We start from the raw sequence: 12274 nt of genomic DNA on the forward strand, positions 1-12274 counted from the left end.
CGAGAGTGCGGGCCCGGCTGCGGGCCGGGCGGGCCGGGGTGGGCAGCCCATGCCTGGCGGTGACTTCCCCGCAATCTCGATCAGACGGCCCGTGGGGGTGGGGCAAGCGCGCGACGAAGTATAAGACCCGAGGGCGGTCAGCTCGTCCCCAGGGTCGTCTTCCGTGTCCCCTCTCTCCTCCGCCAGACTGCATTCCCCGACAACACAATGGGTGCGTCAGACCAACGACGGTTCAGAAACATCAGAGTGTACTGTGTGTATTTTATCTCCCCTCTCACCCCGTACTCCGTTTTAAAAAAAAATTCTCCCCCGCCAGGGCTCGCCTTTATCGCGTACTGGGGCATCGTCCTCTTTGGTTACGACACGTGCGCACTCTCTCGGAGCATTCGTACATATTCTGACGCGCTCTCACAGCGGTGTTGGCGGCGGTGTCGTCTCCGCGACTTACTTCAAGCAGCACTTTGGCCTCGTCAATGCCGATGGCTCCGTCAACACTGCAAAGTCGGACGCAGTCTCCTCCAACGTCGTCTCCGTCCTCCAAGCAGGAGCTTTCTTCGGTGCCCTCGGCAGTGCCCCCATATCGGGTGAGTACGCCACACCCCCAACACCTGCTTCCTCGCTCACGCGTCCCAGCTATGATCGGCCGCAAATGGACGCTATTCTCGTTTACCATTATCTTTGCCGTCGGTGCCGTGAGTTTTCCCCGCCTCTACTCCGTCTCCCGCTCCCTCACGCCTCACAGATCCTCCAAACCATCGCTGGCGGATCTCGTGGGATCGGCTACATCTACGGCGGGCGTGTCGTCGCCGGTGTTGGCATCGGCGCCATCTCTGCAGTCGCTCCTGCCTACGTCTCCGAATGTTGCCCCAAGGACGTCCGTGGCCGTATCACCGGCTTCTTCCAAATCATGGTTGCCATCGGTGTCATGCTCTCGTACTTCATCAACCGTGAGTCCTCCCCACCGTCCCCTCCCGCCTGTTACGCTTACTCTACTTTCTGCTCACAGTGGGAATCAGTCTGCACATGCCAACCGGCTCCAACGTCTGGCGCATCCCCTTTGGTTTCCAGCTCGTCCCGGCGGGTATCATGGCCCTCGGTCTCCTTACCGTCAAAGAGTCGCCCCGTTGGCTTGCGTCCAAGGATCGCCTCGAGGAAGCCGCTCTCAACCTTGCGTACCTCCGCCGCTGTGATCCTGACGACGTTGACATCCGCGCGGAACTCGCTGAGATCGAGGCTGCCATCCACGAGGAGCGCGCAGCTCGGAACGGACTCGGTCTAAAGGAGGCGTTCTTCGGCAAGGGCAACTTTATCCGCTTCATTATTGCCATCGCCATCTTCACCCTCCAGCAATGGAGCGGCCAGAACTCGGTCGGATACTACGCTCCTCAGATCTTCCAATCGGTGAGTGCCGTCGGCTCTTGTTCATAGTCTCATCTCTGATTCCAGCTCATCTAGATTGGGTACACGGGCACGTCAAACTCGCTGCTTGCATCGGGTATTTATGGCATCGTCAAGGTCGTCACCACGACAATTTTCGTGTTCTTCCTAGCAGACACGCTCGGACGAAAGCGCCTGCTCTTCATCTCCGCGATGGGCATGGGTATTCTGTTCTACATCATTGGCGCGCTGCTCAAGTCCTTCCCCCCGCCCGTGACCGTCTCGGGCAATCCGCCACCCGCGTCCAAGGCGATGGCTGCGATGCTCTACCTCTACGTCTGCTTCTACTCGCTCGGCTGGGGCCCCCTTCCGTGGGTATACGTTGCGGATATCTTCCCCACACGCACACGGCATTACGGGCTTGCTACCGCCAGTGCCGCCCAGTGGCTCTTTAGTGTGTTGTCTCTGCCCCCATCGCTCCGCATGCGTCACTGAGCCCCTCACAGATTTTGTGCTTTCGAAGATCACGCCAAATCTCGTGACGGACCTTGGATACAAGATCTTCCTCATGTTTGCGACGATCAACATCGGCGGTATGGCGGTCTTTTCGCTGTGAGTCCACGCGCGCGTTTCGTCATTGTCATTGCTCGCTTGCTCACGCGCCAATGACGTTCAGGCTGATTCCGGAGACGAAGGGCCGCTCGCTGGAGGAGATGGACGTTATCTTTGGGTCGGTGCAGGCCGATCAGCGCGAGGCGGACATCCGGAAGCGCGAAAAAGGTGTGTCTCTGTCCGGTTCTCCCCTGCTGCGCGTGCTGACCTTGCATTATGTAGCGTTCGACCAAGGCGTGAGCGAGAGCAAGTCCGTACGCTCCGAGGACGCAAAAGTATGAGGCACGTCCGCCTTGCATTGTGTGCTACGCGTGATGCAGTACTTCAGCCTATCCTTGTATGCTATATGCCCCGTTCCCGAGCTGTATGAGTAACGACGCCGACGACCTTCACTATCCTTTTGCGCGCCCCGTCTCGGTGTGTGTGCATACTACACTAGTCACATCATCTACCGCACTGTCTGTATTATAGTCATGTTTTACCTCGAAGCGCATCGCGTGAACTCTTAAGGCAGGTATGGCCGCCCGCCTGCAATGTAAGTGCGATTTGCTTGAACTATCCGATTCCCCATGACGCAGACATTGCCTTCAGCATAGCAGGACACGCGCCGTACTAGTACGGAAATTTGGGGCTCTTCAGCTACCGCGGCGGATATCGTTTCGTGTAGTTTTTCGTGATGGATTGGATTGCATCGGACACTGGGAGGAGTACAACTCGTCGTTGATTACGTGCGTTTTGGAGGCGAGTCTCGTGGTGGTTAATAGACTGTGGTAAGGATTTATCTGATTGAACGTGGGTTCCATGTCGACCCAGCGTTCTCACTCGTTAGCACGAAGCTTCCGAGCGATGGCTGAGCGCTGAGCATCGCGATGCACCTCTGACCTTGCTTTCAGTGCATATATACCCTCTTGAGTCTCTTCCCTCTCCTCTTTCACTAGTCTCTCCACCTTCCCGCAATCGTGCTTGTAAATCCCGTTCACTTTTTCTTCTTCCACTATTATCTCTTCCCTCAGACTATGCTCTGTTCTCGCGCTGTGCTGCTGTTTATGATGTTAGCTGCCCGCAGTAATGTGCCAATCACCGGCGCAAGTTGACGACTGTGACCGTGGCAACTTCGGCATGGCCTGAGCGCTTGAGGCTGCCCCGTGCCTTGGCGGATACGGAAAGGAGCGCATCAGCCACTATATCTAGTCACCATTACTAGCTTGGTTTCACACGTCCAGGCGGTTGGTGTGAATGGTTCAAAGTGGTTATCAGTACGAAATATTTCGTGCTCTTGTCACACTTGCCATTTTCCCGCGATTTGTATTACATTACAGCCTGAAAATGTGAGTCTGAGCTGTCCAGGCTATGTATCGTAGACTTCGCTGATCCCACTCGTGCACGTGAGGGCCAAAACGCCCTCGCGAGGATAGTTGCGTCTTGAAGATCAAATGCACTCCAATTGCGACCATAGCACCATCAGAGATCGCCCGCTTACTGCTCTCATTGGGTGCAGTCAGACGAGAGGATCCTGGACGACGCCCTGCTCGCGATATGGCCATATTCTGCTTCTCTCCTCTACTAGTTTCTCGTCGCAACGTCAATGTCCCGGGCTTGGGGAAGATGAAAACGGAACAGCTATGCACCGGCTGTCAACAAGCTTGTGGAGAGTATTTTGCGTTCTTACGACAGCGGGGACGAAGGGAGCACTGCTGGCACAATTGCTTTTGACAAAATCTTCACAGTACGAGTGTTCCCCCCTCCTGGCCGTGGTCCGTCCGCACGGTCCGGCCAGACGGTTCTGTTCTGGGCGACCACGTTGTAGCGTTGGCCATTCGCTATGTAAAAATGAGGCATCTGATCAACGAAATATTCCGCTCGCTGAGCTTGCCAGCCGTTTCACGCATCCAGCCCGGAAGGGAGCAGACCACTCCCCGGTCCTCGAGGGCTGGCGGGCGCCATGCCTTGATCTAACTATCCTTAGTACATGTAAAATATCTCTGTATCTTTTCGGAGTTGATGTCATGCGTTGGAGGTGTTGCGCTCTTTCATGGTCAAGTCCAAGTGGTCAACCTCACGCCCAGATTATTGTGCGCTACATCTGCAGGCGAAGAAGGCGAACCCAAAAACCTCTACACCGCCTTTGCTGCAACCATGGTTCTTATATCTCATAAATGTAAAGACGCGAAGAAGTTCATCAGCGATCCTCATAATACCTTGCCATTCCTGCTGCAGACCACAAGCAGCCACGCAGCAACAATGAGCAATGAGACGACAAGAGAATATATTTGTTCAGTCATGAAAAGATGTAAGACAAGTGGAGGTAATTTTACAAAGCATTTTGTGCGGTCAAAAACGTGATGCGCGGTGTACTAAATTGTTGAAGAGAAGCTCATGGCACGAGAAACGCACGACAAGGAGTCTATACTGGGACAACAGCAACGACGATACGCAGTTCAGCGTAAGGTGGCGCGAACGATTAGCGCACTCAGTCGGTCGCGTCGATGTACGCCTCCCCTGGTATAGCCAGTCAGCGCATCGTGGGGGCAGGAAGAAGTGACCTAATTACCGCGACGGGCATATGTAGTTATTTCGTCGGTGTATCCGTCAGGGCGGTTGTAGAGTACGGGGGACTCGTCGGTATGACCAACATCACGACGGTCATATATATATCTAGCTATTTCGTCGGTGTATCCGTCACGGCGGTTGTAGGGTATGGGGGATTCGTCAGTGTACCCTTCATCGCGGCGGTCGTATATATATTTAGCTATTTCGTCGGTGTATCCGTCGCGGCGGTTGTAGGGTATGGGGGACTCGTCGGTGTACCCTTCTTCACGGCGGTTGTAGGGTATGGGGGACCTGTCGGTGTACCCTGCATCACGGCGGTCGTATATATATTTAGCTATTTCCTCGGTGTAAGTGTCGTCTAAAGGCGAGGCGCATCAACGAAGGATGCGGACAGGATAGCACAGATTAGGACGCACCCGGGCCGCGTCGGTCAAGGTCTTTTTCGTATGTGGAGGAGCGGGGGTCTGCAAGATGCGGATGGTCAGGGATGCCGTATGGAGAGAGGGAGCGACTTACGTGCGATGGGGATGGCGAAGACGACGAGAGGCAAGAGGGCAGCGAAGGTGAGAGAGAGGCGCATGATGAATGAGGTAGATGGGCCAGTAGAATGCTGAGGGGTTGGAAAGTACCAAGGCAGGCTTATATATGTCGAGGGAAGAATGCCTATCGTCGAAGACAAGGAGACGGTGCAAGTGCCCTGAAGCGGACGGCGAGTGAAAGCAAATTCGAGTGCAGTTTACGCATGACCTCACGAACACAAACGCGAATATGTGCGCCTTCAGATGCATTCTCCACGGCGCTCGACGAGGCAAGGCTTCCTTCAATACAGCGGATTAGTCACTAGGTCCGCTATCCCCCTAGAAGGTCGGTGTATTTTGGGCCACGGTGCTAGGTGCGATTGGGAAGGAAGTGCCCATTGTTGGAATTTTATTTTGATTTTGGAGTCTATCCTCCATCAGGAGGGACATTGGGAAAAGCGCCACAATCCTTGAATTTGATTCAAGCCTTGTTCAAACGACATCATCTGATATGCCTGACGCTCACACTCACTCATCAGTTCTCCACTTGGGTCCGACACATTCAGGGTATTGTGCGCCTAGGCAGGTCCAGATACTATGGCCATTGTAAAACTCAGAAGGGAGATACTACTATTCACTTGTTAGTTGACGGATCTCATAACGCTCAGCAGCCCCAGAACGAGGCCCCGCCTCTCGAAATCAGTCCGTCCTCCAACGCACCCGCACAAAATGTCCCCGCCGTCTGCAGCACAGTATTCACCCATCGCCCAAGGCGACCTCTATGACTCCTCCGAGAAGCTTCTCACCCAGCCCGGAAGCGCGGATGTCGGCGACAATGGTGCTTGTGCGTGCGGCTGTCATCGCCCCTCAGGTTTGCGCCGTTTCTGGCCCTGGATCCTTCACGTCTTGGTGCTCTTCCTCAACATCATTGTGTTTACACTTCTCCTTCGTACCTACACTCACCGCCCCGAACGCACCGACTGGGACGACCTCCTCAACGCTCACTGTGCGTCTCCATGTGTGCGGACTGTGACACTGTCGCTAACCTGCGCTGCAGCTCCTGTCTACCCCGCCGTCGAGTACAATATCGTACGCTTCAATGGTACCCTCGGCTTTCATTCGCCTTACGTCGGCTTCGGTCCTGCTGCCGATGCTGCCTGGGAAAAGATCACAATGACCAATAAAATAGGCTGTGTGTGCTCTTCCTCACTGTACCTGTGCTCTCTGACCTGCACACAGTGATCCCGATCCGGGTCCCAGACGACTACCTGGCCCGCACCGAGCTCGACAATGCCCGTCGGCAATCCAAAGTCCGGTTCCTTCCTGAAGATGGTGGCGGCAGCATGGGCACCATCGACGTGTTCCACCATTTGCACTGTGTTGTGCGTATCCCAGTCTCGTCTCCATGTACGCCGCTAATCCCTAGTACGCAGAACATGCTCCGTCAGTACTCCTATGTCGAGCATTACCCCGAGATACAGCGCGACATATCCATACGACCCCGCTTCTTTCGTGACCATCTAGGTGCGGCCCGCGTCCACATTCGCTCCTGTCTCCCACTGAGAGCTGATTGCGCACACAGACCACTGTCTCGAGATGCTGCGCCAGAACCTGATGTGCTATGCCGACACCGCGCTCATCACGTACGACTGGGTCGCCGGCGTCCCCAAGCCCTTCCCCAACTTCAACACCGTGCACCAGTGCCGCAACTTTGCGAAGATCCAAGAGTGGCAGCGCGCTCACCGCATGCGTGTCCCTCTTGAGCGCATCCAGGCCACGAGGATGGGCGGGGAAGGCGAGCTCTCCATTGCGGACGTCGATCTGAATGGCGTGCTCACTCCCAGCGGGATGAGCGATTCTTTGCCCAACGCGACAGACTGAAACGTGCCGAGCGCCCGTGTACGATATTGTTGGTGATGCTAGCCTGAATGTATGCTGTATCATGTCGACCATAGACTAGGTCATCCGAGAATGCAAGAATAACAAGGATATTGATATGATACTAGTAGAGATGCAATGAAACTTCGCTGCAGAATTTTTGATTGTTCGCACTTCTTTGCATCTGAAGCTCTACGATGAGTTGATGGCTGTATGGAAAGGGACTGAAGCGAGCTAGGTGGATCCGGACTCATGGGTCATGAGTCATCCAGCGAGGAACTTTAATCTAACAAAGCTATGCCTGATTCATGTCTTCTAGGGAGATACGGAGCACCTCCGCTACAAAATAGTGAGCTGCAGAGTGGAGATAAGGAGAGCAGCACATGCGCGTTTCATGGTAATGTACTTTCATGCTTCATTGAGGGCGGGGCTTGGTGCGCCACAATACCGGGAAGCGGAAGGATCCGTTGAAGTCCGCAGAATGATAGGTGACCACATCGAGCCCTGGTGCTGGCGGTGTATGGTCAGCGTAAGCATGAGAGAGGCAGTGGGGAGCCAAACTGTATGCGGAGAGGTGTGTCGTGCACTGTGCATCAGATGGGCTGCGGATGAGTTGGAGGATGAAGGCAACAGCGATAAGGGAGAAGTTGCTTCTGGCCGCGACCAACTCAGCCAGGACAGTGGGCGCTGATCATGGGGCTCTAACTTCGGATTGTAGAAATCATCAGCAGTGAACACTGGCGTCTTGATAGAAGTAAGGCATGCTGGCGAAATGCCACTCATAGCTACCACTTGACCTCAAAGCAGTTGTGCGCTGATATCACCATGTCCCCAACCCTGAAGTTGACGCCGTGCGCCTGACCGTTGATGCCAGGCGAACCACGCTACGCGGCCCTAGAAGTATCCTCATATCAGTATTAGTCAATATCTTACTACATACTATATTCCAATTTGCGTGCGCTATCGGATTCAGACGCGAAAGGGCGCCCAAGTTGGATCCGGCCTCTTGGGTTCCACGCACGATTGAGGACTTCTGTAGGATATAAAACAAAGTTTTCAACAAATTTCGTATCCCAACAAAAGAGTCGCCATTATTTGCAGGGTTTTTGTGAATATGTGAGATAAGCTAGGACCCCTGATGATGGGAGAAGATCCCTGATCTAGGTCTCCGAAAGTTGGATAGGCTCAAGCTTCACCGGGTATTCGAAGAGGATAACATTGGCCAAATTAACGGTTGCCCGATGATCTGACATAAGCAAATTGACAGTCCATAAAATTCACGTTCGAGCAAGTTCTCATGTCACAGCAACGTCTCTTGGGACCCCGGAAGATGGTTAGCCTCACATGGATTTGATTTGGTTCAATGTCATATACCTGTCTGACTTGTATACATAGTGTGTAGTAGTGTAATTCAAATGTAAGTCTAGCTGGATGTTCTCTGGTTTCACATCAGGAAAACATACACTTGGCTTTTTTGCACTTTTTTTGTGTTTTTTTATGAACAAAGCAAAAAAGCAAAAAAAAAAAGGGATGTAATGTGTTTTTAATGCTTTTTTCAATTTTTTACTTTCAACACCTGTTTTGCTTTTTCACACTTTTTTTGTGCTTTTTGTAAACAATGCAAAAATGTAAAAAATGCAATGCAATGCAATGTGTTTTTAATGCTTTTTAATTTTTTTTACTGTTTATGAGACATTGTAGGGTCAGTTGTTAAGGGACCTGATGGCTGAGGATCAGGAGTTCCACTTAAGACTACTACTGACAAAAGGGTACTGCTATGAGATGTTGTAGGGTCAGTAGGGTCAGAAAAACCTAACAACCCAGGGCTATATACCTATGTACCTAGGTGTGCTGTATATCACCTAGGCCCTAGGTATACCATCCTGTACCTAGAAACACACACACCTATGTCCCTAGGTACACTATCCTGTATGTAGGGACACGTGTGTACCCACCTAAATCCCTAGGTACACTATGCTGTACATAGGGACATACACACGTACGTACAATATAGGAGGATGAGATGGCCATCTAGGATGGCCATGTGTGCGTGACAAGCATGCATGGTGAGAGCGTGTAAGGCCATCCGGGATGGCCATCACGAACAAGAGGAGCAGAGTGCTTAAATGCAGAGCGTGTGAGCGGCCATCCTGGACGGCCATAGCTGACAAGATGAGGTTGCATAGATTAAATATGGGTGTTAACGATAGTAACAGACAAGATAAGGGGAGCTTGCATATATTAAAGATGGGTGCTAATGATAGTAACAAATGAGGACATGATAGAATAAATGAAATATATGATCAAGTAAAGAAAGAAAAAGTCAAGCACTTGTGTTGAGTAGTAGAAGTATAATAAAATGGTTATGCAGGACTGAATGCGGAGGATGCCCATCCTGAACGGCTATTGGTGATAGAGCAAGCTTATCTTGCGGTCAAGAAAAGATTGTTAAACAGCTATATTAGAGGAGTGTGGTAGGATAAGTAAGAAGTGAGAAAGGGAATAATAATAAAAAGTCGAATACATGGTGATGAGTTATAGAAGCAGGATAGTATGCTAATTAAAGACTAAAGTCAGTGTATGTATATCTTAGACTACTACATATAGAGAATGGATAGTGAGTGCATTAAAGAAAGCAATAAGATGTAATACAGGCACGGCCGTCTTGGACGGCCACACTGGCACTGTGCAATGTAGCACTTGTGGCCAAACTGGGTTGCAGTGCGAGTGTAGCCGTCTTGGACGGCCATGCCTGTACTGAGCATGCGCCCATCGTTGAGCGCTATATGGCACATTACATGCGCAGCCGTCTAGGACGGCCACTTGTATACTGTGCATGCAACCATCAAATTAGCACTACATTGAATACGACGTAGAAGAGATAGCTACTATTATAATACAATGTTGGGCACTTAATTCAGAGTGTACAGAGCATCTGTCCAGGAAGGCCAAAACGTGAACTAGTGTCGCTAATATAAATGTTGACACATATCCTGATAAGAATAACTCTGAATATGAAAGCTTGACGTAGTTAAACAGGTTCATCAAATGAGAGAGCACATTGCGACGTTGGTGGGTGGAATATACAGATATTAGTAAGATACAAAAGAATGTATGACAAAATAAATAGAACAAGAAATTATAATGATTATTATCGATGAAAATTGATAATCAAAGAAGACAAACATGCATTATATGCGTGGATCAGGAGCGTTATACATGAGGCATATATAACAAAAAGAATGAATGGAAAGTCTAGACCAGTGGAGCGCGTAGTTGATTAAAGCATCAGAATGCGCTGATCATGCCATAACAAAATAGATAAAACAAGGAGTGTGTGCACGGCCGTCTTGGATGGCCATCAACAGGCTGTCATCAAGACAATTATCTTGATGACAGGCGGTAAACATGAGGTGATTTAAAAATCAGATAATGATTGGAAACGAGGATAAAAGAAGGGGAAAAATGAAAGATATGAGCAACGCGCTCTCTCGAGAGTATAGGTAACAGCGACAATACCAGCAACAACAACAACAGCAACAACAGCAATAATATGCCGACCCTCCCAATCGTGGGAGCGGTCCTTAATCTCTATCTAGAGATTAAGGATAGATTATGGACATGGTCGGAGTGGAAAAACACAATGAAGACAATCGAAGGCCCCCCCTACGCAGAGCCCATGCAACAGTTCAAGCCAGAAGGCTGGACAAACAAGGTATACAACTCGGTAAAGGCATTTGTTGAAACTATGTGAGATCTAACAACCAGCATGACTACATCAACAAACGGAGGAACGACAACGATCAGGAAGGACGCAAGGCATGGATTGACTACGTGTCAAAAACTTGGAGCCAAGTCAAAATGAACATGAAGATCGACCAAATCTTGGCTAGCGCAGGATTCCGGATTCATGACATTCTCAAGATGAACGACACTCGGGCGGTAAAGTTCACAGTACTCTAGCAGAATACAATGACACTAATAATTTATAATACTAGCTTCCGGAACTGAGCGAAGCGCAAATGTACAGGTACAACGATGCGCTGACAGAGGAACTATTTGGCATGGAAGCATTCCGTGAAGATGGACGCATTGAGCAGGGAGTACTCAAATTTATCGAACCAATTATGACACACATCTGGGCACAATACTGCAAAATGACAAAGCGGCTGGTAGATAAAATCCCAGCTCAAACAAAGGTTCTGGATGCACAATGGGAAGGTAAGCAGCTATAACTATTAAAATACCAGTAGAAAAACTAATAATACAATATGGAACAGTAATATCCAGGGACAACGCAAAGCCAGACTACCAGCTGGTGCGAAGATACATCGCAGCAGCAAAGTCACTGGCTCAAACACTGGGATGATTCAGCGATATGGAGAGCAAGACAAAATTAGAGGCGCTCTGAGATCGCGCAAAGGACATTCTCACAGGATTGGGACACACTACGGCAGGAGGAGACGCCGCAAGTAAGTTTATTCAAACACTTATATTCAACAGTAGCTAACAACACAAACAGAGCTCCCACGGGCACTACGCATCGTACTGGCGCAGCTAGCATCGGCAGGCCGTGTGCAAGCACTGACAGACGAGTTGCAAAGACTCGTTGCAGATTTGCACGTGACAGAAGAAGACATCAGGCAAAACAATCTGGGACCAGCAATCAGCACAATTGACTGGGAAACAGGCACGGAGGAGCTCGATGGACTCAACAAAGATGCAATCTGGGAGAAGCTCGGACTCAAGGAGAAGCTCCTCCCCTTGTTCAACAAAATGGAGGACACAACGGGATTGACAGACGCTTGGACGGAAGAAGGCCGGAAGGCAATGTCGGATGCGGAAAGAGCCAGACCATTGCAGCCGTGATGGCACCAATTGGTTGGCATTCTGCGTATGGTACAGATGATGATGGAAGAAAAGCCGATCCTGCAGATGGACCAGGTCGGTGTGGGAAAAACATTGCAGGCAGTAGCGTTAATCATGGTAAGAACATTCTACCATGAATATTACGCGCAACACAGCAAATTCCTGGGAATATTCGGTGAGTGCACAACAGGCCGTCCTGGACGGACGCGACTGACATCCAGGCAGGTAACGTCAAGTTCAATACACCAACGGGGAACTTCGCAGACAAGGCCAGCGTCATTGTAGTTCCGGTAAACCTGCACGCGCAGGTCACTCAAGAACTCCACCGGTACTTAGTAGAAGGCTCCTACGATATCTTCCTGTACATAGGGATCCCGAGGACACGGTTGCAATTCTGGGAAGACGTATACAGGAAGTCGGTGCAACCGGAGTGCCGGTGCATTATTTTGGCAACACATTTGGTGAGTGAG

At 50.7% G+C, this 12274-nt stretch overlaps 4 protein-coding genes across 4 annotated transcripts; 3 read left to right on the plus strand and 1 right to left on the minus strand.

The window, feature by feature from the left end:
• Positions 1 to 207: 207 nt before the first annotated feature.
• On the plus strand, positions 208 to 2270 carry FIBRA_08655 (uncharacterized protein; the record flags this gene model as incomplete). The annotated part of the gene is made up of 9 exons (XM_012330289.1): positions 208 to 365; positions 415 to 584; positions 634 to 692; positions 743 to 947; positions 1007 to 1401; positions 1456 to 1831; positions 1884 to 1989; positions 2054 to 2157; positions 2212 to 2270. The coding sequence occupies 9 exons, from the start codon at positions 208 to 210 to the stop codon at positions 2268 to 2270; spliced, it is 1632 nt and encodes a 543-aa protein (XP_012185679.1).
• A 2189-nt stretch (positions 2271 to 4459) lies between these two features.
• On the minus strand, positions 4460 to 5119 carry FIBRA_08656 (uncharacterized protein; the record flags this gene model as incomplete). Its single annotated transcript, XM_012330290.1, has 4 exons — positions 4460 to 4488; positions 4541 to 4897; positions 4956 to 5003; positions 5056 to 5119. 4 exons carry the CDS (start codon positions 5117 to 5119, stop codon positions 4460 to 4462), a joined length of 498 nt encoding a protein of 165 aa, XP_012185680.1.
• Positions 5120 to 5786: 667 nt separating this feature from the next.
• FIBRA_08657 (uncharacterized protein) lies at positions 5787 to 6938 on the plus strand (the record flags this gene model as incomplete). The annotated part of the gene is made up of 5 exons (XM_012330291.1): positions 5787 to 6063; positions 6115 to 6249; positions 6297 to 6439; positions 6491 to 6581; positions 6640 to 6938. 5 exons carry the CDS (start codon positions 5787 to 5789, stop codon positions 6936 to 6938), a joined length of 945 nt encoding a protein of 314 aa, XP_012185681.1.
• A 3640-nt stretch (positions 6939 to 10578) lies between these two features.
• Positions 10579 to 11804, plus strand: FIBRA_08658 (uncharacterized protein; the record flags this gene model as incomplete). Its single annotated transcript, XM_012330292.1, has 6 exons — positions 10579 to 10650; positions 10704 to 10877; positions 10934 to 11156; positions 11216 to 11253; positions 11359 to 11407; positions 11458 to 11804. 6 exons carry the CDS (start codon positions 10579 to 10581, stop codon positions 11802 to 11804), a joined length of 903 nt encoding a protein of 300 aa, XP_012185682.1.
• Positions 11805 to 12274: the final 470 nt, after the last annotated feature.

The sequence above is a fragment of the Fibroporia radiculosa genome (assembly GCF_000313525.1).
Source record: "Fibroporia radiculosa TFFH 294 genomic supercontigs, scaffold1512, whole genome shotgun sequence".
Taxonomy (NCBI): Eukaryota; Fungi; Basidiomycota; class Agaricomycetes; order Polyporales; family Fibroporiaceae; genus Fibroporia; species Fibroporia radiculosa.